The sequence below is a fragment of the Triturus cristatus genome, chromosome 8, assembly GCF_964204655.1.
Source record: "Triturus cristatus chromosome 8, aTriCri1.1, whole genome shotgun sequence".
In the NCBI taxonomy this organism is placed as follows: domain Eukaryota; kingdom Metazoa; phylum Chordata; class Amphibia; order Caudata; family Salamandridae; genus Triturus; species Triturus cristatus.
The window spans coordinates 1,463,944,258-1,463,962,285 of record NC_140591.1 but is presented as its reverse complement, the minus strand read 5'-3'; the positions used below and the strand labels follow the sequence as shown (position 1 = coordinate 1,463,962,285).

General features: G+C 41.3%; 1 protein-coding gene across 1 annotated transcript in view; it reads right to left on the bottom strand.

Annotated features, from left to right (window-relative positions):
- WNT11 (Wnt family member 11) overlaps positions 1-18,028 on the bottom strand; it is a 206,582-nt gene that overhangs the window by 81,351 nt on the left and 107,203 nt on the right. Inside the window, exons 4-5 of the mRNA XM_085623281.1 lie at positions 15,280-15,557; positions 9,646-9,938 (exon numbers count right to left, since the gene is read on the bottom strand). Coding sequence (XP_085479407.1) covers positions 9,646-9,938; positions 15,280-15,557 — 571 coding nt within the window. The remainder of the gene's footprint in view (positions 1-9,645; positions 9,939-15,279; positions 15,558-18,028) is intronic.

The following is an 18,028-nucleotide window of genomic DNA, read 5'->3' as shown; positions in this document are numbered from 1 at the left end:
AAGAGATAGAGCAAGGATTTGCAGTTTGAGGAAAATCTATAAAAATACCCCGAAAGAAAGAAAAAGGGAGATTCGTGAAGGGGCATGGGAGAAACTAATCCAGGCTGCAGAGATGAACGACTCTGTCCTCTTTTGGAAAACAGTTAACCATCCCTTCTTTAAAGAGAATACAACAGTAAACATTGATACTGTGGTACCCCCGGAAGATTGGGTTGCCCATTTTGAAGGCATTTCTAAACCACACGGTGTAAAAATAAGTGAGAATAGAAAAGGACATTTTATATTGGTAGATCCCGTCAAATCTTTACCAATATCGCCAGAAGAGATTAAATTAGCTTTAAAAAAAGTGCGAATGGTAAAGCTGCAGGCGCGGACGGGGTACCCATAGATGTATCACCAAGTTGGTCGCACACTGCTCCACCCACTAGCGTGTTACCCCGAAGAATTGTGGTCCCTGTAGTCAGCGTCGGCGGGTACGCCTATGCTCAGTGGTGCGTGCAAGTCAGAGTAGCGTTAGCCATCCCTGGACACGTGTTTCGCGGTAGTTGCCGCTCGTCAGCAGGGAGTAGGAAGAGTGCAGGGTTGCTTGTGTAGGCTGCTAAAATCATATCAGGTCTGTACCTCTCGTAGCGAACGCAGGTGCGTAACCATGAGCCCGCCGACAAGGTTAAGGATGGGTACTCTACACTATTTAGTTGCTTTCCCCAGAGTGGAAAAATGGTGTCACAAACTGCCAAACTGCCCATGTGACGGAAAATCTACACAATCCACGATGCACTTTATTCTTTTTTGTAGTTTTTATAAGGGTATCCGGAAATCAGTTTTAAAACCCATCTTTTTATCTAACATGCTTTTTAACTACAAATATGCTTTTAACTTTGTATGTAGTCTAGGAAATGTGAAACTCACAAATTATGTAACACGTTTTATACAACTTGCAGTTAGGAAAAGAAAAGATTACTCACATCTGGATGCACTGATATATGAAAACCTAGATGGCTACCCCTAGTATTGTTTTTAATTATGTACTCTTTGTTAAAATGTGACACTCTGCACTTTAGGTATCACTATCAGGGCCGGCTCTAGTGCGGTGCGACCGGTGCCACCGCACCGGGTGCCGTCTTCCGGAGGGCGCCATGTTTGCAAGAATATTACTGATTTTAAAGCACCTGCTGCCGTTTTCCTTCCCTCCAGCAATTTCCAGGCAACACAAAATGTCAGGATAAATCCTTTGATTTATATTCTTTCTGAAGAGCGAAGGAGTTTTGCTTAATTGGGGTTGACTCACTATATAAGTAGCGCAGAGGGTTAATGCGCCTGTTTCAGAAAACTAATACCGAGCAGATTACACAGTGCATAGAATGTATATAGGTCAGGGGGTTACTGCTTTTAAAAGAGACATCCCTTCGTTACTTTCAATTTATAAATTAAAATCCTAATCTTGTATTTCAATTTATATTTTGCAAGTAACAAAATGATGTCTCTTTTAAAAGCGGCAACCCACTGACCTATTTACATTCTATGCACTTTGTTACTGTACTGAACTAGTAACTTTTTTCAATGAACTGCATTCACGCTGCAAAGTATAAATTTGAGCACAGATTAATGTTGTAAAAAGGATTAATTTGGGCAGAAATCTATTCTTATTATTAAAGGGAACCCTCAACTATGGTGTTCCTTTTTAAATACGGAGTTTGTGCTTCTCTAGACTAAGCACTATTAAATTACACTGCCTACCAGTATGGATGGCATGTGACTCCTACACCTTGTAGTCCTCTGGCTTTTGTAACATTTCATACACACGTATGATTGATTGTCTCTGTTTAATGTATGTGTGATGCAAAGCGCTCTGACACCCTATACTGGTATGAGTGGCGCTATAAATGCATCTGAGAGAGATTGGTTATGGAGACTTGGGCACTGTTAAAGGGTGGTGGTTAGGGAATCCTTGGCGGAGGTAGTCATTGGGGGGCGCCAACAAGCATTGTCGCACTGGGCGCCAACTGATCTAAAGCAGGCCCTGATCACTATGCACCTTTTTGCACCAGCACTTTACCTCCCAAAATTGAATGTAATTGAATTGAATGTAATGTCCCCTGATTAGCCCATAATGCTTTATTTCTTTTAGACCTCTAAGCGTGCTTAATGACTGTTCCATGGATTTTAAATATCCTATAAATGTATTTTAAAACTCTTTTTTCTGTATTTGAATGAATTAGAAATGCCAATGTAATTATAGGAATGTTTTTATAATAGCATGCTTTTATGGTGAGATGTGTTGCACCGAATAAAGCTGATTTTGATTTGATTTGATTAGGTGATATAGGGTAGAATTATAACGCCGCTGTTTTTCCTGTGAGTAAAGGAAGGAGGCCCTGTACACTTCATGCACACTTCTAAAACAGTTAAATACCTAAAAATAAAAGGTGTGGGACCTTTAAAAATTGGTGTCTACAGTGGACTCAGAATTCTGAAGTAAACAGCACTAAGGAGTGGCTCTAATACAAAGTTTATATAAATAAGGCACTACTTTATAGAAAGGGTTAATCTATCATGTCAACAAGCTCTTCCACTGGCCAACTACATCACATGGTGAGTTCCAAAATTAGGCCAAGTGTCTGATATTGTTTTTGACTTGTTTCTAAAGATGAAAACACACACAGGGCACGGTGAAAGTACAAAACCATGTGTTTTGAGAGTTCCATAGAGGGTAGACATTTCAGAAAGGAGGCTTAAAACACGCCGGGTGCATTCCTCAGCCGAAATACGCATAGGCATGCCAAGTGTTCGTGCTTGCAGCCCAGGAATGAAAATCCCCAGAAAAATTGCCACAGGGAATGGAAAGTGTGTCTGAATAATCACAGAAAATGTCTCAGTTCTGCTCTAAGTTACACAATGGATGGTTTGTCCCTTCTTTCCTTACCTCCTGCAGCCTAAAACGAAATGTCAGATTAGACACTTTGAAAAACATAGGCGCTGGAATTTGAAGTATGTGATTGGCCAGACAAGGCCATGTGACAAGCATAAGGCTTTAGTTTACAATTAACCTCTCTGCCTAATCACATCTCAATTCATTATAGTCATACACAGGGCTTAGGATGTTTCATTATTAAGGGAAAAACCTAAATAGCCAGGAGGAAAACAGTAATGCTATGAAACTTAAGTCGTTTTTTTAGGCTAACACTTTTATTTGGTAGCCAGCATTCAGGTCTGCACGTGTCTCCTCCTGAAAGGATTATGGTCGAACTGAAATAGGTAATTTGCCTAAGGGGTAGAACAGTTTAATTGCATTTTAAAATGGAGAGATGGGAATTCAAGTTGGAGAAGAACATAGCAGGAGAAAATATATTCATTTATGGGTTCTGGGTTCATCCTTTGGCCAGGGCAATCACCTTTCAGATTGTCCTGTTGCAGTTATCACTTTTTACTGTTTCATCTGCATCTCTCAATATTTTTTTCCTCTCTCATATTATCTGTATTTATCTGCATTCATTTTGGGGCGGGTGGGAAAATGAAGCTGCCACTAGTACATGCCCACATGTATGTCACACCTTCAGTTCTTCAGGTTTCTGGTGCATTGGGCAGTCGCATACAAGAAAACTTTCCAATCATCTGAAAACATTAGCACTGTTGTACTTGCACATGTGCAGCTACTTGGGTTTCACTAGAGCATGTCAGCCATGACTGATTGCTCTGAGACACACTTATATAAGGTCTACATTTTTCCTGTTTAAACTCTATGTATGTAAACATCAGTGAAAACTTAGAGCTAGGACCCTCAATCAGAACAGACAAGTTCATTTTAGAAGGAAAAGGAAATCACATCATGAATTGAGAGGCCGTTTTAATCTTTTCATAGGAGACAGGAATGCGGTGGGAGAGTTACTGCCTATGGGCCATCTGATGAGTTTGGTGGGCCGTTGGACCGCCAAACCCACGGTGGCGGTATGCCAACTACCACACCAGTGGTCCGACCGCCCTATAAGAAGTATGGTCGTTGGACCGCCATGGGGCCCCGGCTGCTGCCCGTGATTCGCGATCTGCGATCCATGGCAGTCTTGCATCCGTCTCAGGCCCCTTATATGCTAACGGGGCTGCTACGGTACCACCAAGCATATTAGGAGTTTCCTCACCGCCACAGTTTTCATGGCGGTGTGCCTGCCATGAAAAGTGTGTTGCTGAGGAAACAAAGGGGGCCCTACAGGCCCCCCTGTTGCCTCTGCGCCTGGAGATACATGCAGAGGGGCACATGATGTGCCCCCCTTATTGCATGCACCTGCAGTTCCTGCAGGGCATGGAATTGACAGTCGATGCCGTGCAGGAACTGCCTTTGACGCTTCCATTGCGGTGCCTTTTTCGTAGGCATCGCAGTAGTACCACCAGAGAACCGCACGCAAGAGACAAAAAAAGTCGTAATCTGGAGGGCGGTTTCTTATGGCTTTGGCAGTCTTGGAACGGGGAGGCGGTCCCACTCCAAGACCGCCAAAGTCATAATAAGGCCCTATGTGTCTATGTTTTCTTCCAAATTGTATGAAAGATTAGTGATGGCATCGTCCACATATAAACAAGCATTTGCAAACCCAGTAGATCTGACTTTGACAAGCTGGTGCTGTGGTTATTTTTTCTAATTATTCTTTATTGCACGTACATTTGTCAAAAATGTAAAGTAAAAATTAAACATGCCATCACGTAAAGGTGAATGCCTTATGACTGCAATAATTTGCCACCTAACCAAGCACTCACATTGCGGGTAACTGCAATGTTACAATGTCACTTAAACACTTTATAATATAAACTCTTAAAAAGGGGTGCAGGAAAAATAAATTGTGAGTATTTAAACATAATGTAAAAAAAAAAGAGTACAAAAAAAGAACACTTTGAACAACCTTTGCCATTGAAGAGCAAGGAACCTTTTTGGGTAGGTGTGAACAATTTGCACTGACTGTGCATTCACTCAGTTGGAGGAAGCCAATGGATAAAATGGGCTGAACCATCGCCCTAGCCCCTTTTCTGTGATGGTAGGAATCAAAATGTGAATGACAACTTAACAGACCGGTGGATGAAATCTGCTGAGCAAAGTGCATATAATCTATGTTTTTTAGGAAAAACAATAGTCTGATGAGACAGCTAAAGTTGTCTCAAAGGCAAACCTAAAAAGTCACACTGATCCCTACCACCAGAATTTAACTCTTAAAGGGCCTGCCGCACAGAAAGTTCCAAGCACAGAGCGACAACTGGCGTTGCGCTTGAAAGGAAGACCCTAGGAACAATGAACATTATTGAAGGATAACCACAAACCTTATAAAGAAGGAGAAGCAGCAGTTACATTAAACATTACGTACTAATAACAGGAAGCACACAGACCAACACTAACGATAATCCAACCAACAAATACACAATAAACTGAGGGAAATTGTCAAACACATCATGATGCGCCCTACATGTTTCAAGACATGGAACATTTTCTTTGCACCAGGGCCTAAAAGGGGCACATCTGCTTGACATGATCTTTTCTGTATGCATGATCCAGAATGGATTAAAGAGGATGTGCTTCACTTGATATTGCATATAGATCTATCTATTAGAGAATACCAATTTTGCACGGTGCTGTACTTTGCAGATTGAGACCAACTATGTCCAGTGAGTAGGTAGGGCTTTCATAATTTCCAGACCATTGCCACTCAGCACAGGAATACACCAATCAAAGGCATAAGTTGGCCTTTTCGAGCTCTTCAATGTCAGTTATCAATCCATGGTGAACTTTCTGAATGTTGTTTGGTAGTAAAACTTTCACATTGTGTCCATACAAAGAAGTAATTTAGTACTGTGACACTTGGAGCACTGCCCTTGTCAGTGTCTACTGGCAGTCTACTCTGGAGCGTATTAAGGGCTTTGGCTAAAAATGCCCATGTGGTAGGATTCACAGTGGTTTCAGGAACAGGACATGCCTCCTTTTCAATCGAAAAAGATCACAAGCAGTGATGGTGGAGAATGTTCATTCCCCATCACTTCCTTTCCTCTGAGGACTTTCCCAAAGTTAACATTTGTGTAGACATCTCCTTCGTGATGATAAATAACTTGACGCTGAAGATTAAATTTAAGTTGTATTTATTTCAGGCAGAGCCGCCGTGGTCAGGAACTTGACCACTACGCCCGGTCTTCAACGGTCTTCTCTGGATCGCATGTTGACCAAAGCGTTCCATAGATCCTGGAATACTTTGATCATGATGTGATACTACAATTTGATCACCAGTGCTCATTTTATATAGAGAGTGTTGGATACCATTGACTTATTTTAACTGGAGTCATCATTAAAAGTGTACACAGTTTTTACCTAAGACTTTACCAAGCATACTATCCCATATTCACCTAAACACGCATTACACCATCCCCTATCATCCATTCAAATTTACTAACGCCACACCCTGGACGTTCCCTAAACCAAAACATGGCATTGAATTTTAACAATTCCTCTGTGCATCAATGGTGTTTCCTACCCATTTTGTATTAGAATTGTACGTATAATTTTAAAGAACATTGGATCAATTCATAAACAGATTTCCAAGTGTTTGTTTAGCTTACACACTAAAATTGCCCAATTTTACTATGCCCTTGCAGTTGTAGGTAACATAAATGAATGGTTAGAGACACTTTTAATACATTTTAGGGAGTCAGAGTAGGGAAAGTGGGACTGTGGACCCACAAACTAACAACATGTTCACTGGATTCCTGAAGCAAATTTTTCCATCTATGACCCTGTTCACAGCCTTTGCCAAGGAGCTTCCTTCCTCTCATTCCAGAGACTAAACATATCATGCTCGGGTTCCCCTAGCCTATGGTTTCCCTGTGCCCACATCCCTGGCCAGCTGCCACTTTCTCTTGCGCTCTGGTTTGGCTGCCATCAAGCACCACATGCAGGCAAGACGTCAAACAACTTCTGCATGACAGATAAACAGCATTCTTACGCCGTTCCTCTTCATGTACTTGGTAACATAAACTTGTGATGCTTTTATGTGTTTCATAAACTGGCATGGGATCCCTCTCAAACAGTTCGTCCAGTGGCTAGATGCAGGATATGTGCAGGCTTCATTTGTGGTGGTGGTTGCAGCTGGTGGGCACCCACACTCATTTTTGGAGACCGGTATTTATTTTCTCATCATCAGACTTTGACTCAGAGCAAGAGAGAAAAACACAGCAAATGGAGAAAGAAGGAGGAAGGATAGATGGGAAAACAGTGACAAAGGAATCAAGCATTGGTAATCCAATGGTTACGCCTGTTTAATGAATAAAGAGCTGTTTTCATCAATCATCGTCCAGGAGAAGGAAAGAGCTCCCGGACAGATAGCACAGGAGTGGAGAGGATTTACTGCAGCGGCCATTACTGCTGACTCGAGAGCTGGGGATCCTGGTTCGAGTCTTGGCAGCGCCGCACAACATCCTATGATTCTATGCAAATCACTTAATTTTTCCGGGTGATAAATTGTTATATAAATATGCTGCAATAGTTAAAGGCAAAACTTTATGGGGCCGATTCACAGTACTAATCTGAGACAAAATCCTAAACGTACTACTTTTGATATTCACAGAAGGTATTTAGTAGTAGTAAAGTTAGGACTGATAACTTTACTACTACTAACTAAGACACAATCCTAAACTTACTACTTTTGGTATTCACAGAAGGCATTCAGTAGTAGTAAAGTTAGGACTACTAACTGTACTACTACTAACTAAGACACAATCCTAAACTTTCTACTTTTGGTATTCACAGAAGGCATTTAGTAGTAGTAAAGTTAGGACTACTAACTTTACTACTACTAACTAAGACAAAATCCTAAACTTACTACTTTTGGTATTCACAGAATGCATTTAGTAGTAGTAAAGTTAGGACTACTAACTTTACTACTACTAAGAAACAATCCTAAACATACTACTTTTAGTATTCACAGAAGGCATTTAGTAGTGGTAAAGTTAGTAGTCCTAACTTTACTTCTACTAAATGCCTTTTGTGAATACCAAAAGTAGTAAGTTTAGGATTGTGTCTTAGTTAGTAGTAGTAAAGTTAGTAGTCCTAACTTTAATACTACTAAATGCCTTCTGTGAATACCAAAAGTAGTAAGTTTAGGATTGTGTCTTAGTTAGTATTAGTAAAGTTAGTAGTCCTAACTTTACTACTACTAAATGCCTTTTCCCCATGCATTTTTCCAGAGGACCTTTAGTTGAAGGTACAGCCCTGAACAGAATTACTTGAAATTTGGCAGAGAGGTAGTCCTCAGGTCAGGGATGTGCCTTTTGCAAATATGGAGTCAATCTGTTCAGTAGTTCCTGAGAAAATTGCAGTTAAAGCACATAAATATCTATAGCCGCGCACCGTGCGCGCACCCTAAAGTGCGCGAGCGTAATTCTGATTGGTGGTTACATGTCAGTCAACGTTCGAATCGGTCGAAATCAGGAAGTGTCGGCCGCCATTTTGTTTGTTATCAGTGCGAGAGTCGAAAAGGAAGGTGGCGAACGTGAAAAGGGGGCAGGGTAGAGAGTTCCTGACCCCCTAGCCTTTGTCAGAGGGTCCCTGAAGGACCCCGAAGGCAGAAAAAAACATTAAAACATTTTTTTTTAAATCGCGGGGGTGCGCGCACCGTGCGCGCATGGTGAAAAACCATTTTCACTTAAAAAACCATAGGTTTCACACATGTTATAGTTAGGTGGATATTTCACTCGTAAAAAACCAATGAAATTCCCCCGTTATAGTTAGTTCAGATAACTATAACTCGCGCGACCGCCACTCTATCACAAGGATGATGTCATCAGTGATGTCAAGAGTGATGCCACTGACCATGTCATGAGTGATGTAATATGTGACGTCATGAGCAGAGGATTGCGGGCGCGCGAGTTGGTTTTTTATGAGTGAAATATCCACCTAACTATAACATGTGTGAAACCTATGGTTTTTTAAGTGAATATATATATATATATATATATATATATATATATCTATATATACATATACATATATACACACACACATATATATATATATATATATTCCTTACTCTATTTTTCAGTCCATATATATATAATATTGTATATTCATTTTAACAACACATTAGTGAGTAAATGGATTTACAATAGATGCATTTGTGTTCATCAATGGGCAGCACCGGTCAAAGTAGTATATACATAATAAAATGTTTAACTACACTTTAAGTGAAAACTTTTGTTTGGGCAACTAGGCACAGTTTGTGTGTTCAAAATGATTCCTGTCCAGCCCGAAGGGATTCATTTACAAGCTAACATTGAGTTTAGGTTATTTTTTGTAAAAGTGTGTTTACCAAGGTTGGTTTCATTTCATCTGGATGGAGAGTATGCTAAAAGGATGAAAACGGAGGGGAAGGAGAAAAAGGACAAAGAGAAGAAGAAGAAGAAGAAGTAGAAGAAGAAGAAAACGAAGAAGGAAAAAGAAGAAGTAAAAGAAAAAGAAGAAAAAGAGAAAAAAGAGAAAAGACAACAAGAAGATGAAAAAGAGAAGGAAAAGTGCAATAGCAATATTCAAAATCTTTAGTTTCATTAAAAAAAAATTATAATTCAGCATCTACTAAGGGCAAATGCACATTCTCAATCAGCCCCATAAACCAGATGATGTTCAGTTACCTGTCTTGTGTCCCGTGTGAGCCCAGTTTTTCATTCTTCATGCAGAAGTCAGGCGAGCTCTGCAGGTACACGAGCTCAGTCTCTTTCACTGGCCTTATATCAATGTCCTTTGGCACCAGTTGCTTCCGAGTGCCCATCGGCCGGTGGACCACCTTTGTGGCTGACAGATACCGAATTTTAAGGTCCTGGGCAATGTCTCGCAGATCTTGAAGGCCCTTCCAGCAGGTTTTGATTGAACAGGACCCAGAAACTCCATGGCACTTGCATTTCATTTCAAGAGATGCCTTTAAAACCTAGAGAAAAATACAACAAGTTACAGCCTATGTCATATAATGTTGTATCTCTAAAGCATCTGCATGCAATCTGGGCATAGCAAAGTTAGATATCATGACTGCTTCCTCCTCCTAGTCCACAACGTCTGCAGTCAGACATGTCATGCAAACATCACCGTTACAGCTTTTGTGTAACTGTGGAGTCACAGCTGAAGAGGGTGCAACACAAGAGAAGAAATACCACACTCATTAATAATCCACCAGAAGCTTAGGTGAATTATTAAGGATTTAGCCTGAAATATTATCTGTTGCCACCACTTTATAGTAGACTCATAGTCTAGTAAGCGTGAAATGTAGTCACGCTCACTTTGGTTGGGAATACACTTGGGGTCTTCTTCTTTGACTCAGAGCTTGGCTCTGCTGTCATAGTCCTTATGTTACATAGGAAGCACCTCCAGTGGATTCACAATAGTCATGCCCATGAATGAAATACATGGAACAGGTAAGAAAAATAACACAGAAGGCACAACCTTGCAAATGCATGCAGTGGACATCTGCCCCAGTTCTTCAACATGAGGGTCTATGTTTATCACACAGGTCACTGAGGAGAAATGATCCTTCATAAACTCTCTCTAAATGTCCTAACTAAGTGTATACATTTTCCATAGAAAGAGCCATACTATGATAGGGTAGACATCAGGAAAGAAAAGCATGTGTCTCATTTGTAATATTTATTGTCCTGTTTATTTATAATGTATTAAAGTATTCCTTCATAGTTCATGAGGTTACCGTAGTAGAGAAAATCTACATCCTTACTACCAAATATCCATCATAATTTTTTCTATACTTTAATGGAAATATATGGTATACACACATGTAATATATTGTGCAGAGGATTTTTTTTAAATAAACGGCTAAACAATGCAAAGTAAAATTGGAAGCATAACTTAGAAGTGACATAGCAACAATTCTTGTCTGAATTGCAACTGACAACACAAAGATAGAGTGGTAAACACGTATTTCAATCTAATAATTTTGAAAATACTTGGGAATATTTTAAAATGTTTTTGCCTTCTATTACAATGGGTCGATTTTTGAGAATTTTTGCATTTGCTTTCTAAGTTTATCAATAAATCAATCCGTTTTTATAAAGCAAGGCTAATCACCCAATAGGGTATCCAGGCTTATTAAAAAATCCAGCTCTTGAGGGCCATTCGGAATTCTGGAAGTAAGGTAATTGTCCAGAGTTACATTGGGAGGCTGCTTAAGGTCTGTAGAGTATGGGCAAGTGAAAGGGACATGGAGCGTAGTCTTCTCGATGATTTGTGGAAGTTCAGGCGGTGGCTAAAGTAGGCAGGTCCATGGTTGTGTAGAGCCTTGTGTGCATGCGTCAGCAGCTTAAATTGGCATCTCTTCTGTACGAGGAGCCAGTGAAGTTGGCTGAGGTGGAGTGTGATGTGAATTCGTCAGGGAAAGCCAAGGATGAGCCTGGCTGCGGCGTTTTGTATGGTCTTAAGTCTCTGTAGGCGGTGTGCGGCGATTCCTACACAGAGGGCGTTGCCATAGTCCAGTTGGCTGGTGATGAGGACCTGTGTCATGGTGCGTCTCATGTGTAAAGGTAGCTACTTGAAGATCTTACATAACATGCGCAGAGTGAGGAAGCAGGCCGAGGAAACGTCACTGAACTGTGATTTCATGGCTTATAATTAGAAGACAATGTTAAAAAAATGCACCCACTAAAAAAATATATAATCATACTAATTTTGGCTTTTTGGGGGGGGATCAGAGCCCTTACACTGAATTATGTAGCATCATTCGACAAGGTATACTTAATTACATTAGTGAAAGTCAGCAACCACTGGTGCATTTGACTCCACATGCTCTTCATTGGTTGCTACTTCTAAAGGAGGAGGAGCAAAGCTCTTGACCCCCACCAAGGAGGCCGGGATTGTCACGCTGCACAGACACAGAGCAACAGGTAACTTTTTCTGTATGTCCCACATTAGCACATAGACCCCTGGCAATCAGGACTCTGAGGGCATTAATAAATAGGTAGTGGTATCTTATTACAATATCTTTCTGGGCAACTAAAGTTCTTCACTGCAAAGCTCATGAGGGACTCCACAGACATAATGAGCGGGACAAATGGAAATACACAATTCACAAAAATGCTTAGCTATCCGTAATGGTCACTACTGATTGTGGATTCACTAACACGGGAAAGGGGACTACCATGCTTGCAATTTGCAGAAGAACTTATAAATACTTTCTACCATTTTTGCAGTTGCAATGCATGGAATACTTGCAGTCAGTCAAGGGCAGATGGTCTTGATGCGTAAAATCTCAAAACGTGCAAGAATACACTATTCTTGTGCAGGTTGTAGTCATGGGGAGGTACGGACAGTTGTCACACAGTGAACTGCGTGCACCTTCTGAGGCTGCATCAGAGTGTGCCATTTCTGTGGCATTGTGACTGTGATTGTTAATGTGGAAAGGGAGATGGAGGTCTACTGCTCAATACTGTATTTCAGCATTTGCTACTCTTCACACAAAAAATCACAGTTCTACTCTTGACTTATTAATATTCTTGAGGATGTGAGCATCCTTCAAATGGCAATGGGAGGGGCCAGTTGCAGTGTATTGGAGAAATTGTGCTTTGATCAGTCTCTGTAGTACATCAGGCCTCTGGTGTTGCGTTGACATTCTCAGCACCTCTATATGCTACACTTTTTACAGTATTTCAAATAAAGTGTCATAGAATTGGTCTGACACATTTCCAACTTCTTCACCTTTAGTCAATACAAACAGCTCTAATCTGTTCGCATGATCAGCCACTCTGCCCTGCTCAACTCAGTAGATCCCTGTTTGTGGTACTCTTTCCAACCGTGGAATCATTGGATTAGCCCTAAATGTATTAATCGCTACCATTTGGACTTCTTATCTTCTTTTTAACACTCACCAACAACTTCCTTAATCGCTGATGTTCTTCAGAATTCAGTCCTCAGCCTGCTTCAATTCTCCTTCTAGACTACCTGACTTGACAATGTCATCTCATCATGTGGCTTCTTCTATCCCCTTTAGGTGAATGATACCCAAGTCCATGTCTCAGTTCCAGTTCTTGACAGCCACCATCCCCCACTGACTGTCTTACTGCAATCTCTGAAGGCTCTTCACTCTCTAATGCTGAACTTCTCTGAAACTAAAACAATCTATTTCACCAAGTCCTCTGCACTACACACCTAACCCAATCTGATCCTATTCCCTATTGTTATCATTAGACTATTGTCTCTGCAGCAAACATTTGAGTATTTTTAAACTCAAGCATGCAGCTAAAGTCATTTCTATCCACCACTGCAACTGATGCAGGTACTAAACATTCACTGCCTGATGGACTCCTGCATCAGTCTCCTAGTTGGCTCACACTGCAGAAAGTTACAAAATGTGCCACCTATAGCTTCGTGAGACTCACCTGACAACTACCCATCTGTCCCTACTATCTCCATGTTGCATAGCTTGTTGCTAAGTATAGGGGCCTGTTCATACCTCTGACTTTAGTCTTAAACGTTGTCTACCCACCTCGCTATCATTGCTATCTCCAGCACCTACCCAATAATCGTTGTACATTATCTACACTCAGCCAACGTAATCTTTTTATAACCACCATGCATCATGTCCAGAACCCAATCCTTTAACCTAGTGGGACATATGCAGTGGGACTCACTTCTAGAACTAACCATTAGTGTTTGTGTATATTATTCACCATTAAATTATGCACATCTGTAAATCGACTGCAAATCCCACTGAGTCCTGGTGCAATTTTGTTTTGAACTCTGATCTTTTCACACATGGTAATTACACATGCCAATGTGTCAATTACCATCTAAACATACCCGCAACAGACAGATCTTGACCTTATCCATGTGCCTTGGTTTTTTGACCATTTCTTGCAGAAATGCCCATGTTCATTTAATTAATACAATACATTGCTACATACTCAGAGATATCTAGTGGAGCAGGCCTGTAGCATCTCCACGACCAGTCCATTAATCTAGACCTAAAGACATGTTTGTATACTGTGCATCAACCCAAATGGTCTCCCACACATCTGGAATGCCCAGGCTAAGACAAAGAATGTGCCTTGCCAGACATTCTTGTACAGTGAAGCGTGTGCCCTGGTCATCTCATATACAGGGTTAATTTTCAGGGTTATTCATTCCACTTTTGGTCGCCCTAAATTGGATTCCACTTCTCATACAAGAACCATATGATTATTTCATATTTTCTGAGTGATGCTTCTTCAATGGAAAATAACTCTCAAAATACAATGGCTTTACAAATCAGGCCTGTCAGACGTGAGGGGCTGGGGGGAAGGAGCCAATGGAATCCTGACTTGAGCGTGGGTCAGGGGATTAGTGCTTGGTGGTGGCCCAATGGACACATTCCTCTCTCTCTGCCAATCACAGAAAACATAATTGTCGCTCCCCGAGCCTCGCTTTGCTCAGCTCTGTAATTACTGTGTAATATTGAAAGAAAGGCCCAGTGGTGTGTCTGAATATCCCGTGTACACAAGAAACATGTGTTTCTGATATTTCTGCAAAAAACACAGAAACAGAGCAACCAGAAGTCTTGGAAGACTACAAAAACTGGCTTTCTTTTTACGTGTTTCCAGAAGCATAACTAATGTATTTAACACACCCAATGGCCTTCACAGTTTGCATAAAATATTCATTAATATTCAGACATGTTTTAAATGCCAAAGGCTCTTTAAGCATTTCATTTACAATTCAAAATCTCAAATATAGTCCCAAAATGCAAAATCCATTAGTAACCTACTTGGAAACCGACATTGTATGCACCAATCAGAAAGCTTAAAAGACAGTCATTAATTACTGTTATCTGCCTGAAGTCTAAGTTCAGAGGATGTGTGGAGGGGTAAAGGTGCTAGTGGGGCACAGAGGGGTAATGGGCATGCGCCTATTGTTGGCAGCCTGTACGCGAGGTTGAGGAGACAGGTGCCAGTAGCGTTTTGCCAGAATGCTGATGGGCATTTATGACTATTAAGTGCCCATTCTCTTCATTACGCACCCCTACCATCAGTTGATGAGTGTGGTATGGGCAAATAATAATTGTTAAAGCCCTCTGTAGAGGCCAGTGCATTTATTCATCAATGTGTGTGTGTGTCCACTCTGTATCTTTTGTATGAGTTAGGACCAGCAAATAATTACATAACAGACATGTTCTGACCCATGAAAACTGTTTCCCGCCACCATCCCATTCCCAAATGCCCCTGTAATTTTGACATCCCAGCTCTTCACTCTAGAATTAACACTGCTACATAAACAAGCTCTCTCTCGTGGGTTACCTGTCTTCCTACTTCACTGTTGTGCAGGTGCATCAGCTTATTGGCTTGCGATCCTGATTTTTTCACCTTCATGGGAGCATCCGAAAATTTGGATCCCATGACGAGCCCATAGTTGAGGTTGTCAGCACATCCTCCCCAGCGGTACCCAGGTTCGGGGATCTCACCTGGGATGGGGCCACAGGAACAGCCTTTGAGATCCCCAGTGGTGCAGGCCCTGGCAAGGGTGTGGCTAATGGCGGCTGCAGAGAGGGCATAAACAAATGCAGACTCTCTGGTACCTGGAAAACAGAGGAACGCTGAGTTAGTGCACCCTGGGAGACGAGAAAAGAGTTGCAGCAGACCTATCTTTCCTATCCCATCATCGACGCAAGGTAACAGGGACATAGGGGCAACGCAAGGCAACGTATTCCTTAATTTACTCTGAATCAGCTCTTTATTACAAAGCTGGCAAGTATTCAGCCTATTTTTAAACAGAACTTGTTAATTGCAGATTGGTGATTATTGATGTAAAGCACCCACGTCGTGACAATGGGCCCTCAAGCAAAAAAGGTTGCAGGTACTTGCTTTGGCCTTCACAGGGATCCTCAAAAAACACACAAATGGCTTTCTTTGGAATGTCGTAGAAGAGTGGTCCAAGGGTTGATCCTCTCCTGCCTTGACTACGGCAATTCACCCTATCTGGGCAGCCCAGCGTATGCTACCAGAAAGCTGCAGGTTGCCAAGAATGTCGCAGCTAGAGTACCGATGGGCCTACCCAAAACACAATCTGGCCGTTCAGCTCTGGTGCAACTTCATTGGCTACCAATAAACGAGAGAATAAAATTCAAGGCCTTTTGTATGGCCCACAAAATAAAGCATTCCTCTGCCCCACATATCCTTCCAAACCTTGTCAATCCTTACACTGCCCCTAGAGATTTAAGATCCAATGTCCTCTTTCTATTGATTATCCCCAGAATTAAGAAAGCAAGAATGGGGGCCGTTCTTTCGGCGACCTGGTTTCCAAACTTAGGAACTCCCTTCCGATCCATCTAAGATCAGAGAATAATTTACTCAGCTTTCGGACACAGTTGAAGACCTGCCTTTTCACCCGAGCAGCGAAACTCCATGCATGTCCTCACTTTGTTCTGTCAGCGCCGGGAAGCCTGTTATTGGGTAGCTGTATGCTTTACAAATATTTAATAATAATAATAGTAACCGTGCTAAACATCTTGCATTCAGTACGTATTAGGTAAAAGTTTCTTTGTAATGCAAACTGGTTGATGTTGAATAAAATCATGATCTGAGTAAATCCCGTTCGGTCATCTAAAATAGACTTGACCACTAGTGATGACATCATTTATAGCACATTATTTCAAAATATGAATGCCATTAATGCTTCGAGAAGAAGGGGGCAGCATGATATCAGAACAGTTTTAAGGAGCACCACTCACCAAGACCAGATATCAAACAGTATTTATTAGGATCATATTTGTACTACCTGGTTGTTCATAAAGCAGTTCATTATCTAGGTCTCATGCTCAAAATATTGTATATTTCCATACTCACTCCTACTCTTCTTAGGAGGATGAACGCCTGGGCAGCCGCCAGGGCCGGCTTTAGCACTGGTGGCGCCCTGTGCGACAATGTTTGTTGGTGTCCCCCAAATGACCACCTCTGCTACGGATTCCCTCACTACCACCATTTGACAGCGCCCCTCAAGTATCCATAACCACTGTCTCTTAGATTTATTTAGTTTTATAGCGCCACTCATAAAAGTTTAAGATGTCAGAACACTTTACATCACACAGGCATTGCACAATCAATCATTGGTGTGTAAATCAGTATATAGGAATTGTTACATAAGACAGAGGCCTACAAAGAGTAAGAGTCACATTTCATCCATACTGGTAGGCAGTATAGTTTAAGAGTGATTGGACTGGAAAAGCACAAATTCAGAATTTAAAATGTAACACCATTATTAGGGGTTTTCTTTAATAATAAGAATTGATTTCTACCCAAATGAACCCCTTTTGCAATATTAGGACAATGAAAGACAGGGCAAAAAATATAGAGCTCTAATATTTTCCTTGCTGTTTGCATGAAGCTCTTTGGTGGCAGTTAATAGCTCACTATTAGGATTTTAACTTAGAAACTGAAAATAACAAAAGGATCTCTGACAAAAGCGGTAACCCATTGATTTATTTCCATTATATGCACTTTGTGATGTGAATGGGACACATTCTATGCCGCAGGCATATAAACCCTCTGCGCTATGATGAGTGGAATCTCTCACTAGACAAAGCTCTGGTCTCTCCAGGAAGAACATTAATCACCGGAGTTGTCAATTTTATTGATGCTGGAAAACTGCTTATTATGTACGCAGCATCAGGTGCTTTTAAAAAGATGAACATGATGCCCCCACCCCAAGTCAGCGCCCAGTGCGGTGGCACCGGTGGCACCGATCGCACCGCCCTAGAGCCGGCCCTGGCAGCCGCATTGGGTTTCACACTTGTTGACTCCAGGCTACATAAGGAGATTTGCAGTGATTGCATGAGCCTACTGAGTTATTTTACAGGCTAGGCTTTTCTAGTGAAGATTTAGTGAAGGATAATGCATAAAAGGCAGCACTTTCTAGAGGCACATAATAATATGGTTGTGGAGTGAGCTTTAAGCGTATTTCAATTTCCAAGAATATTCTTTTTGTTTGCATTCATAATTTCATACACCCATTTGCTAACCAGGGCCGGACTGGGACCGCAAACCAGCCCTG